This window comes from Sciurus vulgaris (assembly GCF_902686455.1).
Source record: "Sciurus vulgaris genome assembly, chromosome: 2".
Taxonomy (NCBI): Eukaryota; Metazoa; Chordata; class Mammalia; order Rodentia; family Sciuridae; genus Sciurus; species Sciurus vulgaris.
The window spans coordinates 69,883,261-69,906,089 of record NC_136462.1 but is presented as its reverse complement, the minus strand read 5'-3'; the positions used below and the strand labels follow the sequence as shown (position 1 = coordinate 69,906,089).

Genomic DNA, 22,829 nt, shown 5'->3' with positions numbered 1-22,829 from the left:
TGTATCTAAATAAGTAAGTCCCAGATTATGTAGATGGCACTTGGCACCCTACCATCTGACCCTGGCCTTCCTTAACAAACCATCTTCTGTCTTGACCACACACTAGGTTACAGCCCATATGAGCTCACATAGTTACATTTTGCTGCCTTGGTCTGTGCTTTTCCTTCTGCCTGTATTTCCAGCTGTAGGCCTTGCCCACTCCTGCCACCCACAACCTGAAGAAACAATTGTCTATAAGCCACTCAGAAATTCTTATTCTTTCCAGGAAGTTTTTGTGGCCCCTGTTTATCGATGACTTTTAGCACTTATCACCGTATTAATTACCTATGTCTTGATATCTCACTGGCTTATGAGTTCCTTGAGAGTAGAGTCTATAACTCACTATTGTATCACTACCTAGAAGGTACTCAGTAAAAACTTGCTGAAATGATGTATTAAAATCTGGTATAATTTTATTTTAATTTCAATATGTTTTGTTATTCTAGGTTCTTGGTCTTGTCCAAAACATGAGTGTTTTCCAGTGTCCAAAGTGTAAACACAAAACTCATATTTTTGGTGCTGATGGTGCAAGGAAGTTAGCACAGACCCTTGATCTGGATGTTCTAGGTAAGTTATTCTAGGTTAAGTTCTGCAGTGGCACTTGCAGAAGGGAAAGTGGGGTGGAGACATGGCAAGAGTGTCACAGAAAATAATGAGTGGATTTCAGCTTTGTGTTTTAAATTATGTTAGTACAGTGCCATTCTGTGTGTTAACCTTTCTTCAACTTTTTTAGTAGATTTGTTCTACCAACTATGGGGAGGTAAATCCAACTTCTGTGTCAGTTCTTAAAGCATAAGTAAAAATGCCTTCCTGATCACTTCTGTATTTGTCATTTTTTCAGCTTTAGAATGACAGTATTTACTGCCTTCTATAATCTTTTTTCTTTTTTATTAGTGTATTATAGTTGGACATATTTGTGGGGCTCATTTGGACATATTCATAAATCCATGTAACAATTGATCTATTTCAATGCCCAGTACTACCTTCTTCCTCTCTTTCCTCTTCCTCTACTCTATAATCTTTTTATGTATTTGCTAATGTCTATAAAATATGACATCTGAAATTTATATTATATACACTATTCACAGCCCTGAATTAAAGAATTGATTAGAACTAGTGAGAAGAAGAACAATTGTGTTAAGTGAGCAAAACCCACTTGGGGTAAAACATGATTTTTCAAAAATCCACAACTTAATGGAATTTAAAAAAAAAAAAACACTTTGATATTCTAATTGTGAGTGAGTTTCTGTTCTGGGCAAAGGCAGATATTACATGCTAAATAAGGGAGACAGGGTATGAATTATTAGTTTTAGGTAGTTAAAAAGTAAGATCCCTTAGAGATCAAAGAATTTCAAAACATTCTCTATTATAATTAAGTTTCTAAGAGTTAATGTTAAATGTGTTATTGTTATTACACATTTGCACTATTGGAACAACTATAATACCAGGTGAATACTAATGATATATTTTGATACATTGCTATAATCATAGCCACTAATTATATTCTGCAACTGTTTTTCATTTAACTAACCTAGAAGGTTCAATTTTTCAAATCTGCATAATGACATAACAGATTGACATTCACTTATATCATAAAGTAAATGTGTAATTATAGTGACATTATTGAATTACATTGACAATATTGTAATTCCCTAACTTATGAGTGGTGCAATTTTGTAAGTCATTTATTTAGAATTTGAAACATCTCATAAAGAAGCAATCTCATACTGGGAAATTACATTTTAACCAATGGCTCACAAGTGTACAGTTATCTAACAATGTATCAGAAACACTGATACAATGATTACAGATCACTAAAATTGGATAGTTCTGCAGACTGCCATGTCTAACATTGTTATGGGAAAAATAATTTAGAGTTCCAGCTCAGGACCCATCTCCCCGCTTTTGATTCAGTCACAGAGTCCAGAGGGGTACCCCTTGAACTAAAGCAGCAGATTCAATTATAAAGAGGTTGAGATTGGGAATGAGTAACTGAAATCAGGTAACCCCTCCAACTACTATCTATATACTGGAGGTTCTTATTATATACTTCCTGAGAACTCTTCAAACTTATAAGTCATATATAATGCTATATAGATTAGCAAATCGCAAAAGAAAGATGATTCTATGGGATAAAGAGGCAGACAGCTGAAGAAACACATTGGCCTACTTTCTCTTGGCTCACTCATCTGCCACATCAGAAAGGTTATTTTGTTGTACTTTGTTTGGACTACTGTGCCTCTGCATCTTTTCCTCTTGCTATGTGGAGTAATGACTCACTATCAGATAGAACAGGGGGAAATCATTTACAAATGTTTCCTAAGCCATTCCTTGCCGAAAGACCTCCAGTGAAAAGCAAATCAAGGCTTCATCCCTTGGTTGACTGCCACATAGCCTTCATGTGCTCACATGCAATTTTTTGCCCCTAATTTTTTAAAAATTCCTTTGTCCGAGATTTAGCAAATTGAAGATGTCATGACTCAGCTTAACTCAAGAGTGGTTATAATGCAGCTTAATTGAAATGAGTTTTGTTCAGATTTAATTTTTTTCCAAAGTTCAAATAGTAGAATTCCAAACACCTTTAACAGACCTTGCTGGAACTAAAGAATGTCTTGTGGGCTCTTTCAGGAGACATCCCCTTACACCCTAGTATAAGGGAGACTTCAGATACTGGCCAGCCAGTTGTGTTTTCACAGCCTGACAGTGATGAGGTAAGTTATAGTTTTAAATATTTTTATTACTTTTTGTAGAATATATACTTTTTAATAAACAACATTGGGATGATCAAGTTTATCTGTTCACAGGACATATATATAAACAAGGTCTAGTTAACTTCTTCAGAGCATCTTAATAGGTTAATCACTGTTTTATATGGCAGACTGCTGATGTTGGCTCTAAACTGTCAGCTCAACAAATTCACCTATACAGAATCATCATCCAACCATTTTTCTCATAAAGAACACACAGAGGAGTCTGTAAAATTCTTATCTTGCTTGCTAGCAATATCTAATTGCTCAGGATCATTAAATTTCAGTATTACAAGTCCAGTTGATTGTTGGGAGAAGGAAAGCTAATGTAATAAAGTGTTACCTTGGATAGATAAAGGGTGTGCAATCATTAGAAATGAGATGTTCATTGCATTTTTTTAAATAAATATAATTGGGAGGTGGAGTGCAAAGACTAGTAATGTTTCATTAACCAACATCATTGGTGATAGATGTTCAATGTTGCCAAAATATAAAATGTTTAAGGATAAAGTCTTTTATTTTAACCTTTTAAGAATAGAAATAAAATGAATCAAATGGATCTCCTCTGTCCTAAATAGTACTTGCTATTTAACTTTAGAAATTGAGTTGTCAACTAGTACATCAATTTTGTTGTAGTTTTTGTGCCCCTTCCCTGAACAGCCTCAATCAATCTTCTTCTAATAGTTTGTTGTTTTCCCCCTTAGCTAATGGGTATAACCTTATAGTACTATTATTTCTTCTGTTCATTGTCACTATTCTTTTCATTCTAATTTGCTTTGTCTAATCTTCTGTGAATTGAAAACTAAAAGATACCATCTTGGTTGGAGCTATAAATAAAGTAAGAAATTACACCAAGAATTTTGGATAAGTAAAGTTGATTCATTTTGAGTTATCTCTTTCAGAGGCCCAGGGGTATTTTTCCTTTCTTAAGGGTCTGCTGTTATGGCACAGGTGATTGAGTTGCTGGTAATATGGTCTTCGAGTAAATACAGCAAAACAGTTATCATTGTTTTTCTTTTCTCTGCCTTTTAGGTATTGAACATTAAATTTTACTCTATGTATGATGTGCCAAAGTGTATTCTACTGTCATGTGTAACTAATTAGAACAAATTTTAAAAATGAAGACCAACCCAAAGATGTGATCACCATTAAGTCAGGGCAGTGGCTACTTTGTGGGACAATTAGAGAATTTCAGAGGTACCAGCAAGTGTAGTTCTTAGTCTGGGTGGTGATTACATATGTTTCCACTAGAAAAGTTATAATTTATGTTTTATGTTCTTTTTTATATTCCACAATAAAAAAAGATTCTTTAAAGATTAAAAAAAAATTCCTTTTTAGTCTTTTGTAGAATTCTTTCAGATAGCAAAATTGTAACTGTCGCTTTCATAATTAAAGTCTGGCAATCCCAACTACTAGAGGTGTGTTTTATATATGCAGTATATAAAAAATACCAAAATTGAGGGATTTTTTAAAAAATTACACACTTTCAAATGCTTCCCAAGAATAGACTATTTAGACATTCCATAGTGATTCCTTATAAATAAGAAAAATTACTTACTAGTTTATTTCAACTATGGGTTTTGATTTTTAAATATTTTCCTACCCGTTCATTATTGCTTTTTTCTTTGAAATTCTCCAAAAGCAGGAACCATTGCAGTGAAGTTAGAGGAATGTTATAAGAGAACCTGTAACAGTCATCCAAAGATAAGATGATTTTAAAGTCTAAACAACAATTTTTGGAGTTTTTTGGAGTTAAATTATTTTTACAATATGATCTATATTATAAATGTTAGACCATTATTTTACTGTTGCTGGGTAACATTTCTAGAGTTGTTGGACAGCCTAAACCTTTGTAGTTGAGGCCAACTTTGATTTGGTGAGGTTATTGTAAAAATGGTAAGAATTTCATGTAAGAATATGAAGACATCAATTTTAAGATTTAGACATGCATAAGAAAGAAAAAAATAATAGTACCTTGTACTTGGTTCTCTTTCCTACTCAAGGTTTGCAGATATTTGTTATTATTCAACTTCTTAATAATAATGGTGATTATAGTGTACTAGACACTGTCAGGCATTTCCTTTACATTATTTCCATCCTCACAAATCCTCGCAAAAACTTAGTGTGTAAATTGCCCCCATATTACAGATGAGGAACCTGAGGCATATAGAATTTAAATAATTTTCCAAGGTTGCAGAGATATTAAATTGTGAAATGTGATTAAAGACAAGTCTGTTCCTTTCAGATATTAGCTTCTTTCCAATATATCACCTTCTGGGTCCTCTATTATGGCTATTATTTCTTCAGTTTCTTCTAAGAGACTGGTACAGTGCTTTAGTGTACTGAATACATTATTCTATTTGATTCTCATAGCATATTTGGGAGGTAGGTAAAATAATCTATATTATTTTAGATGAATAAGCAGAGGTTCATTTACATTAAGGAACCTTGTCTAAGATAGTATTAAAAGCCAGTTCCACAATCAGCTCTGATACACGGCCCATGCATTCTCTTCCCAATGCAGTGACTGTTTCACCTCCTAATAACTGCAAGGTTAGTGCAGTGTCTGTCTGTTATATAGAAGCTGACTTTCAGTTCAACTCTTGATCATTGTATCACAGAGCTCCAGGGGAGAGGATAAGCAGACTCTACCCCTTGGGTTGCACTGGCATGCACAGCCCCAGGGCCTAACACTGATCTTCGCGTGGGTCCGAGAATCCCCTGAAATTAAATCCAGATGTGTGAAGATGCATTTTTCTGGGGAACTGGATAAGAACTTTTGTTATATTCTCAAAGGGGATCTTGGCATGCAAGGAAAAAGACTAAATCTGAGTCAGCATAGGGATTCATTACCAAGTTTGCCACTTTCTAAGTATAACCTGAAGCAATTTCTCTAAACTCTTGAACCTTTCTCTCCATCTATAAATTTGTCATAATGAGGATGAAATGAAATAATAATGTGAAAATACTTTGAAAAAAATGCCAACTGGAATACAGCTGTACTTATTAACTTCTGAAACTTCCATCTAAGATGTCATGACACAAAACGTCTTTCCTCTTCCCTTTATTAAAGGGCTGAGTCTACTTATGCCCATCCCCTTACATAACACCAGACAAATGTCACTGCTCAATGGCATTTGAAATCACAGCAGCAGAATTTGAATCATGAGATGAGATGAGGGCAGAGTTCCCAGCTTCAGTGTTAAAGATGTTAACTCCTAAGTGTTAGGAAGTTGTAATTGAGTCCTGGAATCTGGATCCTTCTATTTAGTCATGTGATGAATTTTGCCTGCTGACAATCCTCTTTCCTTTTCCCCTACAAACTCAAATGGAAATTCACTCCCAGAAAGTAATCATAGCACTTTCAATAGATCCTGTGGTATTGGTGGAAGCTCAACCCATTCTACCTGCACACCTTCATTTAAAGACTAGAGGGAGAATTTATTTGCCAACATAAACTTCTGCAAAAGTTAATAGAATGGAACCTGTAAAATTAGTTCTTAATCATTAGCCCCTTAAGTTGGACACTTTTTTGTTTGCTTTTAGAGGTTAATCTGTAGGCAAAATTACTATCAGTAAAGTTTCGTCTTTTGTTTTTTTGTCTTTCTTCTTAATCCACCTTCCCTTCTATTCCATCATTCACTCCTCCAGCACCAGGACTCTCAGTTCTCTGCCTACAAAATACTTTAAAATTTAGGCACTAAGGACTTAACTTTACCAACAACATTTAGCTTTCAGAAGAGACAAACACTAAAAAGGCACTGATTAATTGAAAGGTGTGAATTTTATTGAAATTGAGTTGTCATTGGAAAAGTTGGAAGGGCTTGTAGCACCAATTAAAAAGCACTGACAGGCTGCTACTGACCCAGCAAATGGCCAAACCTTGTGAGTATGTGCACCACCTAGGGGAAAGGAGGAAAACTATAAATGTGAGTAGTGTAACAGCCAGAGAAACCAGTAGAGGACGGGAGGGAGGGGCTACTCAGAAGGTAGAAACCCAACTGCATGGGCTCAGACCAGGACACAAGGAATGGGCCCATGATTGACTCATAATTTTGTGGCTTTATCCTTTTTATCAAGTAAAAATATTAGCATACAGCTGAGTATGGTGGTACACACTATAACCCCAATGGCTGGGGAGACTGAAGCAGGAGGATTATGAGTTCAAAGCCAGCCTCAGCAACTTAGTGAGGTGCTAAGCAACTCAGTGAGACCCTGTCTCTAAATAAAATACAAAATAAAACCAGGGATGTGGCTCCGTGGTCATGAGTGCCCCTGAGTTCAATCCCCGGTACCCTCCCCCCCAAAAAAAAACCCAGCATACAGAAAGATGTGCTTTAAGATACTTGTGGTAAAGATTTACAAATATTATCTTATAATTTATTATCTTATAATTTCTAAATTATCACCTCACATTCTTAATATGAAATGACCATTTGTGATAAATTAAAACTTCAAATATCTAAAACTTCCATAAACTTCTTGCATATTGGTTTCTCCCCTGTTGCTTATTAATGACAGAGTAGACAAATAGGTTCTATATGTATATCTGTGCCTCTAGGTGGCCTAATAAAGAGACCTAGAGTAGAAGGGAATGGTTGATTTTATGTGTTGAGTTCAGGTGATGAAAGAACAGAGCATTAACAGTTTGAGAAATCTCAGTCAAATTGTTTACATCTGACATGTGTGACTTTTTGCTAGATATGTAGTAAACAAAAAGGAGAGGTTTAACATAATTATTCCTCAGATGGAAAAGTGCTCAAAGGGCATGCTCATATGAGCTCTTCAATGAGATCGCAAATTTCTCAGGGTATGATAATAATAGCAGCAGCTCCTGATAAATCCTATTTGCCTCCTCTATGCCAGCATCCCACATGCCTTATTTTCACTTACTATTTCCCAAGCCCTTTGAGATAGATGTGTTTTATAACCATGTTACAGATGTGGAAACTGAGTCTAGAAGGGTTAAGTAACCCACCAGTGGCCCCTCAGCTAATAAGTACTGAAGCTAAGATTCCAAACCTGGCCTGTCTTACTTTAAGCCCCCAATTCTTCACCCTCAAGCTGTTCTACTTCCCTTACATCCCACAGATTTCCCAACATAATCCTTTACATGCAATAAGAGCCAAAATATATTTGTTGAAATGATGTAGCTTTGGTTGGAAAAGTTCAGTCTCAACAGTTTTGCAGAAATTGAAGCTGTTAAACTAAGAGCTTTCAGAGGTTTCTCAGCAAATGACAGTCTACTGCCTTAAGTGTGATGTATTGGACGTCTAAACTTGAAGACAATCCACTAAAAGCAAAAGATAAATATGTCAAATTTGATTGTTCTGGAATTTTTGGGATTCTGATAGGTTTATAGGTTTATAACCTATAGGTTATATATAGGTTTATATTTATTGTAGATAAATACTAGAGATTATAGAATGATGTCCTTATCTTGGCTTGCCTTAGTGAACTTGAAATTTTCATCATAAATACCTGAAAAACTAGTAGGAGATAAAGGTATTAATAGGGGGTGTGCTCAGTGGTAGAGTGCTTGCCTAGCATTTGCGGTACTGTGGGTTCAGTCCCAGCACTGGGGGAAAAAAGTATTTGTAAAGATGATGAGTAAAAATTAGCACATTAGATTTGAGAGAAATATTTCTTTTTAAGTATAGGTTATTTCCATTTAAAACAAAATGATTGATTCTATATTAACTATAATGTGAAACCATTTTTAGACTATTCATTATGATTATAATTACTTGTGTTATGAGTTTACTGCTTAATATATGGTGTAGCAAAAATAGTTGGGCATTGGAGAGAGTTGGATCCAAGTGTGAATGTTTTCTAGTCTGCTGACATTAGGACCTTGAGCAAACAACCCCCAGTTTCTTCAACTAAGTTGAACCCATGATACTTGTTTTACATGATTAAGTAGAAGTACCTGGTATAGTAATTACTCAGTAAAAAAATTAAAAAATCACTTAACTTATCCATGTTTAGGAAGGTTTTTTAAAAGAACTTTTAAGATGAAATTTTAAAAATAAATGTGATTCAGCTCTTAGGGCTTAGACAATCTTTAAAAATGAATATGTGTGAAGTATCCTTAGTGCAACAAACAGACCTCAAATACATCTTTTTACTGTGCTGGCTGAGAGGTTGGTCAGCCAGGTTCAAAGTCCAGCTCATTATCTACTTGCAGTAATGCTCTAGACAGACTCTTCATCTTCCTGGGTCTTGGTTTCCTGTCTATGAAATGGGAATAATGAAAAAATTTATCCCCTATGATAACTATGAGAATACATGAAATACTTGCTAAATATTAAATACTCAATAAATTTAGCTGTTATCACTGATAATAGTAGTAGGTGCATAACTGTAAGTATATCCATGTAGAAATCAATAGTTTTAGAAAATCTTACTGTATATTTTATAGTTGCTTTTTATGAAGAAGGTAGAGCAGGTAAGTAATATTTGCATGGCAATTAGTTTTTAAAATTTGTAAAATGCAAGTATCAGGATCATTGTTCTAACTAGGACATGTGGGCTTTGGGTTAGTCTGTGGCCCACTCTGTGGCTTAGGAGCTTCTCTTAGTAATTCACCGCACTGGAGATCCCAGTGATGAAGAGTGTAACAACTGAACCAGAAATTCTAGGATGACACCCAAAATTCACTAGGTAAAAGAGCCCATAGGTGCTCATTGCTGGTTTTGCAAACCATTCTTAGAATGAAGAAAATGCTTTCTAAATACATACCATAGGGTGGTGATAAATAATCCTCCTTAAGATGACTAAGACCTCTGTGCCAAAGCAGTTCTGGCAGTATCCAACTCAGGATATCTATTTGTCAAAGGAGGAAGGTGAAATTTTTCTACAACTACCCTGGGTTTCTAGTTTTCTGACACTAGGATTAGAGTTTGAAAAACAGTAATTGCTGGTACTACATATTTTTTCAGAAAGTCCCCTTCCAAATAATTACCCCCCCCCCATAATCTAAAATCCTTTCTCCCCTGCCCTGCCTGTAGTGTACACAGCATTATCTCCTCACTCCTGAATTTCCTCCTCAGCCAACCTTTATACCATCAAACACAGAGGGCAGCAGTGACAAACAGTTCATGAGTCATTCAGTGTCTACTGGGAAGAAATGTAGAACAAATGGATTTGTTCTTTTCCAGGCCAAAGCTTACCTGAGGATTGCTACGGAAGTGGTCAGACGATTGCCACCACCTCCAGAATGATTCCCCATGTCCCCTGGAAATTGTCCTCATACTTGATCATAGGAGACTTTGGAAATGAGTGCTGTGGTGATAGAACCTGCAGAAATAATAGCAATCATGATTGTTTTAAGTCTAAGGAAACAATGTCTTGTTTTAGATTTGATAGCAAATAAAGCTGTAAAGAAATAAAGCTATGACCCACAAATAAAATTTTCACATATCAATGCTAATTTCTATACTTAGGATTTTTGTGTGTGTGTGTGTGTGTGTGTGTGTGTCAGCTGCATGAAACTGCATTTTATTTTATTGAAACTACCTCTTGAGGAATCATGAGTTACAGTCCCACTATGGGGGAGAACTACATTCTTCCAGGACAATGGAGTTAGTCATTTAAAGAAAGTACTAAATTTGTACACGGACATATATGTAACACCTCCCCTCCAGGCAATTTGGTCTGGGTTTGAATACTATCTTCAGTATTATCTTGGACATGTTGTTAATAAAGTTGAGCCTCTGCTTGTTCATCAAGACCAGACTCAGCCCAGACTTCATGAACCTCCATCTTCAGAAATAGTGCTTGGCATGTGTATTATTAAAATTTGAATCTGTGATGGCAATAGTAATAATAAATAATAATATTTATCAAGTGCTATGTGTCCTCACATTCTTCCATTCATATGAGTGGAGTACTGTTCATTTTACAGATGCAGAAGCGGAGGTATAGGAAGGTTAAGTGTCTTGCCAAGGGTTACTATTTCTAGTGATGAAGTTGGAATGTGAACTTGGGTAGTTGGCTTCTGGATTCCTCCTTTTGTACACCAGTGTGCCTTTGTTAATGTCAAGAGAGATCTATTCTTCACTGTGGCCATGACCCTCCCCCACCAGTGCCTTGTAGGAATATTTCATGGAGTTCATGTTTCAAAGAATATGCTTTGACAGTGTGGAGATTCCTTAGAAAACTTGGAATGGACCCTCCATTTGACCCAGCTATCCCACTCCTTGGCCTATACCCAAAGGACTTAAAATCAGCATACTACAGAGATACAGCCACATCAATGTTCATAGCTGCTCAATTCACAATAGCCAGACTGTGGAACCAACCTAGATGCCCTTCAATTGATGAGTGGATAAAGAAACTGTGGTATATATATACAATGGAATATTACTCAGCCATAAAGAATGATAAAATTATGGCATTTGCAGGCAAATGGATGAAATTGGAGAATATCATGCTAAGTGAGATAAGCCAATCTCAAAAAGCCAAAGGACGAATGATATCGCTAATAAGTGGAGGATGACACATAATGGGGGGGAGGGAAGGGTTAGTGTTAGGGTTAGAGTTAGGGTTAGGGAGGGGGGCAAGTATGGAGGAAGGAAGTACTGTATAGAGGGTAAAGAGGAGTGGTTGGGGTGGGGGGGAAGGGAAAAAATAACAGAATGAATCAAACAACATTACTCTATGTAAATTTATGATTACACAAATGGTATGCCTTTACGCCATATACAAACAGAGAAACAACATGTATCCCATTTGTTTACAATAAAAAAAATAATAATATTAAAAAAAAAAGAATATGCTTTGAAAAACGTATCTTTCTAGTTAATGCTCAGTCAAGGACTTTACAAGGTCAGGTAAAAGATAGTTGTAAAACTGCAAGTACTGATAAGAATGAGTCATCAGTTAATCTTCAGTTATAAGGAAGTGGCCTAGGATATTTAGCAAATGCTTTGATGTCCTTTGCTCTGTGGTTATCAGTCAGAAATTTAGGAAAAGAGCTGCATATCATTATAAACATATTTTCAGGCAACACCTTATACATTGCTATTTGTAGCAACTTTATGTTTTAATAGCCCAAAACAACTCAAATTTTCTTGAATAGGTGAATGGTTAAGCATACAGTAGTACATGTATACCATGAAATACTACTCCACAGTTAAAAATGAACAAACTATGGATACCTGTAATATCTTGGGTGAATTCCAGAGAATTATGCTGAGTAAAAAAGTCAGTCCCAAAAGATTATGCAGTATATGAGTTCATTCATGTAACGTTCTTGAAATGATAGGATTATAGAAATGGAAAACAGGTTACTGGCAACCATGTTATGGAGGGGAGGGGACAGAGGGAATTGAATGTGGCTATAAAAGGACAATAAGAGAGATCTGTGTGATGATGGAAATGTTCTGTACTGCGACTTCTTTGATGTCAGTACCTTGGTTGTGATATTGTATTATAGTTTTGCAAGATGTTACTATTGGGGAAAATTAGATTAAGGGCACATGGAATCTGCATTGTTTCTTGCAACTGCATGAAAATCTACAATTATGTCTAAATAAAAATAAAAGTTTAATTAAAAGAAACATGCTGCTATATATGAATTGAAATTCTGGAGACCACTTATCCATACTAATTCATATCATGAGTAAAAACCTTTGTGGACACAGTGATCATCATTCATCACTGAAAAGGAAATAATGACTTAAAGTTGCAGATGGTTATTTTTATTGTTAATTTATGAAGGGGACAATATAGATGGCCATTGAGCACTTCTGAATAATAAAGAGCAAGTACTTAAACCAAACTTAACTCTGAAAAACATGATTTAAGCAAGTTCTAAAGGTGCTTTATGTGCCATAATTTGGCACATCTAGTGTAGAAATGGTTAAGGTAGTCTCTACATATTACTTAGAAAAGATCCATAAATATAGTTCCCCATCCCCTTGTCTTCTTCACTTGATTAGTGTCTGCAGATGCTTCAAAGAAAGTTTCTGGGGAAAAAATGGAGTTGGAATATACATGCAGATTTAGAAGTGGAGGGAGGGAAATAAGCCGTAAAAGCAAGGAGTAAGATATATTGTGTGAAACCCTGGGATCAATCCCTAGTACCACCAAAAAAAAAAGGAAAGAAAAGAAAAATTTGAAGAGTTCTCTTCAAAGATAAGACTCGAGCACAGATAGTCTGCTAGTCTGCCTGTTAAAGAATAATATCTGTTCCCCCCTCTTCATGTGTCTGTAGAGTATAGAGAATAACTATTCTGCTATCCCAGAGAGAAAGGAGACTCCCTCACTTGCTCCATTCCAGGAGAGGAGGAGTGACTCATCCTAAAGGAAAATTTCTTCCCAAAGCCCTCTCTGTTCTTTGACTTCAACCAAATTCTAAGATTCCTAAGGCAGGCTACAGGGAAACCTGAAGTTTCCCTTCTGTGCCTTGGACTTGAGTATGTAAGTCCATCTACGTTAGTGTTAGGGTATTTCATAGCCTACTTTGGTCACTTATCTCTAATCCATCTTTTTTTTTTTTAATCGTTTTTTTAGTTGTTGATGGACCTTTATTTTTATTTATTTATATGCAGTGCTGAGAATCAAACCCAGTGCCTCACACATGCTAGGCTAGTGCTCTGCCACTGAGCTACAATCCCAGTCCTCTAAACCTCTTTTGTCCATAGTAAAGTCAACATGTACATATGCCCTATCTGAAATCTATATCTCTCAGTTCCAAATAAAAAGAAGAATTCCCCCAACCCCCACCCCTCTTCAAGAAAATACAGATATCTTATAGACTCCTGGTCAGAACTCAAGTGTGTTACCGTTCAGCCAGTCCCACTGCTCCACTTGAAGCACGTCTAGTAAAAAATAAAACTTGCTAGTGGTCAAAAACTTTTTCAGGGGTTTGGCAGAGATTTTCATGTATAATACATATGCAGGAAAACACTAAAGACATAAAATGTACAGCTTCATTGATTATTCACAAAGTGAACGTTCACATGACTACCAGCCAGGTTAAGAATAGAACACTGCCAGCTTCCAGAAGCCCAGGGGTTTCCTTCCAATCACTACCCTCCTCCCACAGAGAGCTTACCCACTGCTGAGCTCTTAACACTTAAACATTGGAGTTTTACCTATTCTTTAAAATTTATATATATAGAATCATGTATATTCTTTTGTTCATATTAACCACTTTCCTTTTGCTCTGTTTTGATTGCCTCTGCTCCGTATTATGTTTCTGAGACCCATGTCTGTTCTTGCTTGTAGCCATGATTTGTTCATCTTTGCTGTAGAATGTTCCATTGCTTGAATATACACATTTATTCATTCTGTAGATTGATGTTTGGCTCAATTCTAGTATCTTAACTATCACAAATAAATGCTGTTCTGAACACTCCTCTACATATTTTCTTGGTGTTTGTGTACTCGAATTGCTGTTATTTCTAGGAGTGGAATTACTGGTAGTTGTTTAGTGATATTTCATTATGGCTTTAACTTGCATTTCCCTGATAAATGAAGTTGAACAACTTTTATGTATTTATTGGCTAGTTGGATATCATCTGCTATGTAGTACTTATCAAATGTCTTGTGAAAATTCATAATAGCCATATTATGGAACCAGCCTAGGTGCCCATCAACAGATGAGTGGATGAAGAAAATATGGTATACACACATTGTAGAGTTTCGTTCAGCCATAAAGAAGAGTGAAATTGTGTCATTTTCAGCTAAATGGATGGAACTGGAGAACATCATGCTAAGTGAAATAAACCAGACTCAAAAAGTTAAGGGTCAAATGTTTGCTCACATTTGTAGAAGCTATAAAGAAATTTTAAGAAAAGGGGATCTCATGAAAATAAAAAGGTAATCAGTGAAGGGGGAGGGAGGAGAGATGGAAAAGGGAACTGCCGAATGAAATTGACCAAATTATCCTTGTGCATGTATGACTGGGTCACAATGAATTCACTTTTATGTGTAATTGTAATGTACTGATTTTAAAAATAAATAAATAGAAGCAAGACCAGTAGCCTAGAGGAAGGAGGTCTGGATAGAGAAAAGAGGAGGGAAAGAGGAAATACTGGAGATCAAAATGGAACAAAGTATGTTATATGCAATTATGAATATGTCAAAATAAACTCCACCATTATGTATAACTATAATGCACTAATAAAAAAAGAAAAAAATTCTTATGCATTTTTTTCTTGTATTGTTGGAGTGCTTAATGTATCTTGGTATCTTTTCTCATTCTGTGACTTGCCTTTCTCTGTCTTAATGGTATCTTCTAATATTCAAAAGATCTTAGTTTTAATGTTTCAAATATACCATTCTTTTCTTTTATTATCATTGATTTTTTCACCATACCCTAAGGTCACAAAGTTATTACCTGCTGTGGTTTGGATATGGTTTGTCTTTTGTTTATGAGCTAGAAGCTTTGATCACCAGTGTGGTGATAATGAGAGAATGGAATCTTAACATGTCACGCCAAAACCTGAGCAGAGGTCAGCACCATGCCCTTGAACCTCCAGAACTGGGAGTCTCATAAACCTTAGTATGACATTTCCAGCCTCAGGTGTTTTGTTGTAACAACACAAAATGACTAAGACATTATCTCATATTAACTTCTGGAGGTGTAATTATTTGGCTCTTACATTTAGTTCTGCTATCCATCTTAATTTTTTGCTGTTATTACTGAGGAGGTAGGCATTAAGTCTCATTTTTTTTTTTCCTTATGAATATCTAATTGTCCCAGTACTACTGGGACTGTCTTTTCTACTACTGTTCTGTGGTACCACCTTCTCATGTAAGTTAAATGTTTCTGGACAGTCTATTCTATTGATTTCTTTGATTTCTTTATTTTTGTACCACTAAGTCACTGTCTTTATCTTCACTTTGTTCTTCACAAATGTTTTGGCAATATATGCTAGCAAGGTTGTAGGGTAAAAGGTACACTTGTACCTTGTTGGTGGGACTGCAGACTAGCACATCCACTCTGGAAATCAGTATGGAGATTCCTCAAAAAAGAATGGAATCACCATTTGAGTCAACTATCCCACTCCTTGGTATTTTCCAAAATTAGCATACTATAGTGATACAGCCAGCTCAATTTTTATAGCAGCACAATTCACAATAGCTAAATTATGGAATCAACCCAGGTGCCCATCAACAGATGAATGGATTAATTGTGAGATATACACACACATACACAATGGAGTTCTATTCAGTCATAAAAGAGAATAAAATTATGACATTTGCTGGTTAATGGATGGAAATGAAGAACATCATGCTAAGTGAAATAAACCAAACTCAGAAACTCAAAGGTCAATATTTTCTCTCTTACGCAGAAACTAGAGTAAAATAAAGGAAGGGAAAGGTAGTCTAGGATAACATAAGATAAAGAGAAGATCAGTAATGAGAGATTGACAGGCAGAGTGGAGGGATGGGTAAAGGGGAGGCAATGTAGAATGAGTTCTTAAGAAATCATGTTATGTGCACATATAAATATACCACAGAAAATTTCACCTTTATGCATAGGTCAAAAGAACCAATCAAATATAAATTAATAGATGAGTGAAAGAAAGTCTAGTAGAGTAGAGGAAGGTGAATGGGGGAAGGAAAGGAGGGAGAAGGGGACTCATGAATTGAAATCAAATGCCATGCACATTTGAATGAACCCAACTACTGTATATAACTGTAAATCTCTAATTTAAAAATTAATTTAAAAAATTATGTTTTGGCAATGCATGATTTTTTAAAAAATATGTTTAGTTGTAGATGAACTCATTACCTTTATTTATCTATTTTTATATGGTGTGAGGATCAAACCCAGTGCCTCACAAGCACTAGGCAAGTCCTCTTCCCCTGAGCTACAACCCCCAGTATGGCAGTGCATGATTTATTTTCATTTTCATTTTAAATTCAGGGTAGCTTATGAAGTTCAAAAGCAACAGTCACAAAGTACTGGGGAGAATTTCAGTTTTGCTTAGGATGGAGAAAATCGGAAAAAGCATCATACCCACATTTAGAACAAGAAAAAAACTGTGAACTGGTTGTTATGGTTTGGATGTGAGGTGTCCCCCAGAAGCTCACGTGTGATACAATGCAAGAAGGTTCAGAGGAGAAATGACTGGGTTATGAGAATCTTAATCCAATCAGTGGATTAATCTCCTGATAGGGATTAGCTGAGTGGTAATTAAAGTGGTAGCATGTGGCCAGAGGAGGTGGGAATTGAGCATGTGGCTATGGGGTATATATTTTGTATCTGGAGAGTAGATTTTTCTGTTTTCTGATCATCATGTGAGCTGGTCCTTCTACCACCCTCTTCTACCATGATGTTGAGCTTTACCTTGAGCCCTGAGGAATGGAACCTGCTGTCTCTGGATTGAGACCTCTGAAACTGTGAGCCCCCAAATTAACTTTTCCTCCTTTACAGTTGTTCTGGTTGAGTCCTTTTAGTCACAGCAGCAAAAAAAAAAAAAAAAAAAAAAAAAAAAAAAAAAAAACTGACTAAAACAGTATCAAACTACAAATTCAGAAAGATCCAAGCAAAAACTTTTTAAATCTAGATACATTGTATGAAATCTGTAAAAACAAAGATTAATAGAAAATAATGAAGCAGTAGATTTTTAAAAATTAATGTTACATATAAACAAAAATAATTACAGCAAACTTGCTATAAGTCATAAGAGACATGTTTAAAGTACTAAAATTGACAAACACAACTGTCAGTTCAGAATTCTATGCCAATGAAAACATTCAAAAGGTAAAATCTTTTTCAGAAAACAAAAGCTGAGAATTTATTTGCAGTGCACTGTACTACAATAAATGTAATAGGAAGTTCTTCAGGTAGAAAAAATAGAATACCAGACAATCTGATCTACATAAGGAAATAAGGATCTCTGAAAATGGTTTAAATTGAAGTAAATATATGAAATACTTATTTATAATTTTCCTAAAAGACAATTGACTGAATAAAAATAATAGCAATGTATTGTGAGTTTATATCAAGTGTAAGCATAATTATGTGGCAACAATAGCACAAGAGATGAGCATATATTATGAATATACTGTTACAAAATTCCTATACAATATGAGAAATGGTATATTATTTGAAGGTAGATTGTGAGTCATGAAAACTGAACATTACAAATTTAAAATAGCTACTAAACAGTTTTAAAATGAAGTTAAGTAATTGACCAGCAGTGGGGATAAAACAATAATTAAAAAAAAATCCAGTACCAAAATAGACAGGTAGATCAATGGTACAGAACAGAGGACATGGACACAAACCCAAATAAATACAATTTTCTCATACAAGACAAAGGTCCAAAATATGCAATGGAGAAAAGATAGCCTCTTCAACAAATGGTGCTGGGAAAACTGGAAATCCATATGCAACAGAATGAAACTAAATCCCCTATCTCTCACCCTGCACAAAACTCAACTCAAAATGGATCAAGGACCTCGGAATCAGACCAGAGACCCTGCATCTTATAGAAGAAAAAGTAGGTACAAACCTTCAACTGTTGGCTTAGGATCAGACTTCCTTAACAGGACTCTCATAGCACAAGAAATAAAAGCTAGAATCAATAACCGGGATAGATTCAAACTAAAAAGTTTTCTCTCAGCAAAGGAAACTATCAGTAATGTGAAGAGAGAGCCTACAGAGTGGGAGAATATCTTTGCCACTCATACTTCAGATAGAGCACTAATTTCCAGAATCTATAAAGAACTCAAAAAACTCTACACCAAGAATACAAATAATCCAATCAACAAATGGGCTAAGGAAATGAACAGACACTTCACAGAAGAAGATGTACAAGCAATCAACAGATATATGAAAAAATGTTCAACATCTCTAGTAATAAGAGAAATGCAAATCAAAACTACCCTAAGATTTCATCTCACCCCAATTAGAATGGTGATTATCAAGAACACAAGCAACAATAGGTGTTGGCGAGGATGTGGGGAAAAAAGGTACACTCATACATTGCTGGTGGGGTTGCAAATTAGTGCAGCCACTCTGGAAAGCAGTATGGAGATTCCTCAGAAAGCTTGGAATGGAACCACCATTTGACCCAGCTATCCCACTCCTTGGCCTATACCCAAAAGACTTAAAATCAGCATACTACAGAGATACAGTCACATCAATGTTCATTGCTGCTCAATTTCACCATAGCCAGATTGTGGAACCAACCTAGATGCCCTTTCAGTGATCAATGGATAAAGGAAACTGTGGCATATATATACAATGGAATATTACTCCGCCATGAAGAATGATAAAATTATGGCATTTTCAGGCAAATGGATGAAATCGGAGGATATCATGCTAAGTGAGATAAGCCAATCTCAAAACTAAAGGACGAATGATCTGGCTGATAAGCGGATGAGGACATATAAGGGGGGGTAGGAGGGGTTACGTTAGGGTTAGGGTTAGGTTTAGGGTTAGGGATAAGGAGGGTGGTAAGAATGGAGGAAGGAAGGACTGTATAGAGGGAGAAGAGGGTGGGAGGGGTGGGGGGAAGGGAAAAAAATAACAGAATGAATCAAATAAGATTGCCCTATGTAGATTTATGATTTTAATTAAAATAAATAATAAAAAAAGAACATGGGACATCTTTACATCTTCTAAGGTCTTCTTCAGTTTCTTTCTTTAATATTCTGTAGTTGTCATTATAGAGATCTTTCACCTCTTTGGTTCAATTGAATCCCAAGTATTTTATTTTTTCTGAGGCTATTGTGAACGGAATTGTTTTCCTCATTTCCCTTTCAGGTGTTTCATCTCTTATGAATAAAAATGCTTTAGATTTATGCATGTTGATTATCAGTATACTACAGTGATGCAGCCATATCAAAGTTCATAGCAGCTCAATTCACAATAGCTAGATGGTGGAACCAACTGAGATGCCCTTCAATAGATGAATGGATAAAGAAATTGTGGCATATATACACAATGGAATATTACTGAGCCATAAAAAAGAATAAAATTATGGCATTTGCTGGTAAATGGATGAAGTTGGAAAATATCATGCTAAGTGAAATAGGCCAAGCCCAAAAAACCAAAGGCTGAATGTTTTCTCTGATAAATGGATGATGATATATAATGGGGATGGTGGTGGTGGTGGGAAGAGAAGAATGAAGGAACTTTAGATGGTGTAGAGGAAAATGGAGTGGGAGTGAGTGGGGGATGGAAATATAGTAGAATGAAATAGTATTACTCTATGTATATATATGATTACGGGAATGATATGAATCTATATTGTGTACAGTCATAGAAATGAAAAGTTGTACTCCATTTGTGTACAATGAATCAAAATGCAGCCTGTAAAAATTTTAAAAATTCATAAAAATAAATAAGAAAATTAATAAAAATATTAAAAAACAAAAAAAATCCAAAAGCAAGCAGAATTATAGGTACAAAAGAAACAATAGAATGAATGAAAAATAGCAAGGTGGAAAATTTTAATCCAAATATATTCATAATTTCAATAGTACTTATTAAAACATACTTAATAAAAGACAAGAGACTGTCAAATTGGATACAAAAGAAAGATTCAATTATATACTGTACAAAAGAAAGCAAATATTTTTTTTTTTCCTTTTCTTTCTTTGAGACTGGGTCTCACTATGTTTCCAGGCTGGTCTCCAACTCCTGGCTCAAGTGGTCCTCCTGCCTCAGTCTTGGAGTGGCTGGGATTAAGTCATGGGCAACCACACCTGGCTAAGAAAACCATCTTAAATGCAAAGATACAAATAGGTTTAAAGCAAAAGATGGAAAAGATATGCACCATAAACATGAGTCAGAAAAAAGATGGAGGGCCGGGGCTGTAGCTCGGTGACAGAGCACTTGCCTAGCATGTGTGAGGCACTGGGTTTGCTCCTTAGCACCTCATAAATAATAAAATGATTTCTTTAAAAAGGTGGAGTGACTACAACATTATCAGACACCAAAGAGCAAAGAACATTACCAGGGGTGAAAAAAAGACATTGCATAATGATAAAGGCATTGTTAGCAAGAAGATGTAGCAATTCTAAGTATGTATCCACCTGACAAAACAGCCTTGAAATACAGGAAGCAAAAATAGAACTAAAAGTAAATAAATTCACAATTATAGTTGGAGACTTCAATATGCCTCTCTCAGTAATCAATGGAACAAGAACAATTAGTAAGGATTATGAGACTTAGTCAACAGCAAACTCAGGCCACTTCACCCCAAAGCAGCAGAATGACACATTTTTTTTTTCATTCATGTGAGATATTTGACAAGTTAGACCACACTCCAGGCCATAATCATACTTAAGCACATTTAACATAATCATGTGAGATATTCATAAAAGAAATTAAATAGAATAGAATACCAAAAGGTGTCCAGAAACTCCCAAATATGTGAAAATAAAACAATTCTAAATCATCCCTGGTTCAACAAGGAAGAAAGGGAAATTATAAAATATTCAGAATGATATAGAAATGAAAACAAAACCTATCAAAATTTATGGGATGCAGCTAAAGCAATGCAACTTAAAGTGAAATTCATAGCATTAAATGCTTATAGTAGAAAGGAAGCAAGATCTCATGTCAGTGATGTTCCACATTAGAACCTAGAGAAAGAAAGTAAAATCTAAAGAGAAGAAAGAAAGAATCAATGAAGTTGAGAAGAAAAGCAGTGGAGGAAATAGATCAAAGTTGGCCTATTGTAAAGATGAAGAAAACTGACAAAACTCTAGCTAGACTCACTAAGAAAAGAGGAAGAGAAGAAAGACATAAATCACCAAAAGAAAGAGGAAATATCACTAAACTTCTACAGACAATTAAAAGGACAATAGGAACTATTACCAACAACTTTATGTCCATAAAACTGACAACTTAGATGAAATAAATGCCTTGAAGGAAACTAACAAAACTCACTCAAGAAATAGAAAACCTGAATAGTCATAAATCACGTAAAGAAATGTAATTTGTAATTAAGAACCAACAAACTCCAGCCCTAGATGCATTCACTGGCAACATCTCCCCAATGTTAAAGGAAGCAACAATGACAGTTCTACACAAATTTTCCCAGAAAACAAAAAAGGAATAATCACTTCCCAACCCTTTGGATGAAGCTGGAACTGACCTGGTACTTAAAACACAACCCAGATAGTGAAGGAAAAGAAGACTACAAATATTAACAGGGACACAAAACTCTTCAGCAACATCTTGATTAATTGACTCCAGCATTACGTTAAACAACAACAACAACAAACCCCAGCAGATTAAAGAAGGAACTGACTAAAACAAAATGACTAAAGAAGGAAAACCATTTTTATCTCATTAGATATACACAAAGCATATACAAAATTTATTGTTCTTTTTCAATCTAATAAACAGTAACTACAAACAAACAAACAAACAAAAAAACAAAAAAACCCTGCAGCTAACATCATAGCTAATTGTGAAGACTCACTGCATAGCTCTCCAAGCTCACCACTTTTATTCAGTGTCAGACTGGAGGTCTTACACAGTGTAACAGAGAATGAACAAAGGCAAACAGATTAGAAGGGGAGAAATAAAACTGTTCACAGGCGACTCCACTGTCCATGGAAAAAATTCCAAAGAAGATTATGAAATAAAAAGGGTCCTGAATAGCCAAAAGAGTTTGAAAAAAGAAATATTAAAATTTGGGGACTTATGTCACCTGATTTCAAGACTTATTATAAAGCCACAGCAATCAAGAATGTGGCCTTGGTACAAATGTAGAAATATAGAACCGTAAGGTGGAATAGAGAATGACAACACAGGTTTAGTGACATTATTTTCAGCAACAGTGTCAAGGCAACTCAGTGGAGAATGAAATCTTTCCGGCAATTGGGCTTGAACAATTAGACATCTTTTTGCAAATAAATGAGGCTCTCCCTATACCTCGCTACCTTGTACTTCTACAAAAAATGTGTCAGAAGGGTTGGAGATGTAGCTCAGTGACGGAGTGCCTGCCTAGCACACAAGAGACCCTGGGTTGAATCCCCAGCACCACCAAAAACAAACAAAAACCTATGTATCTATAATGTAAAACTGAAAACTGTAAACTTCCCAGAAGGAAAATA

At 35.5% G+C, this 22,829-nt stretch overlaps 1 protein-coding gene across 2 annotated transcripts in view; it reads left to right on the top strand.

Moving 5' to 3' along the window:
• NUBPL (NUBP iron-sulfur cluster assembly factor, mitochondrial) overlaps positions 1–22,829 on the top strand; it is a 278,977-nt gene that overhangs the window by 237,781 nt on the left and 18,367 nt on the right. Inside the window, exons 9-11 of one of the 2 annotated variants that reach the window (XM_079127236.1) lie at positions 486–606; positions 2,668–2,750; positions 9,947–10,156. In XM_079127236.1, coding sequence (XP_078983362.1) covers positions 486–606; positions 2,668–2,750; positions 9,947–10,009 — 267 coding nt within the window. In that variant the 3' untranslated portion in view covers positions 10,010–10,156. Of the gene's footprint in view, positions 1–485; positions 607–2,667; positions 2,751–9,946; positions 10,157–22,829 lie in introns of those variants that run through there. The other variant, XR_013761865.1, reaches the window with a different exon arrangement.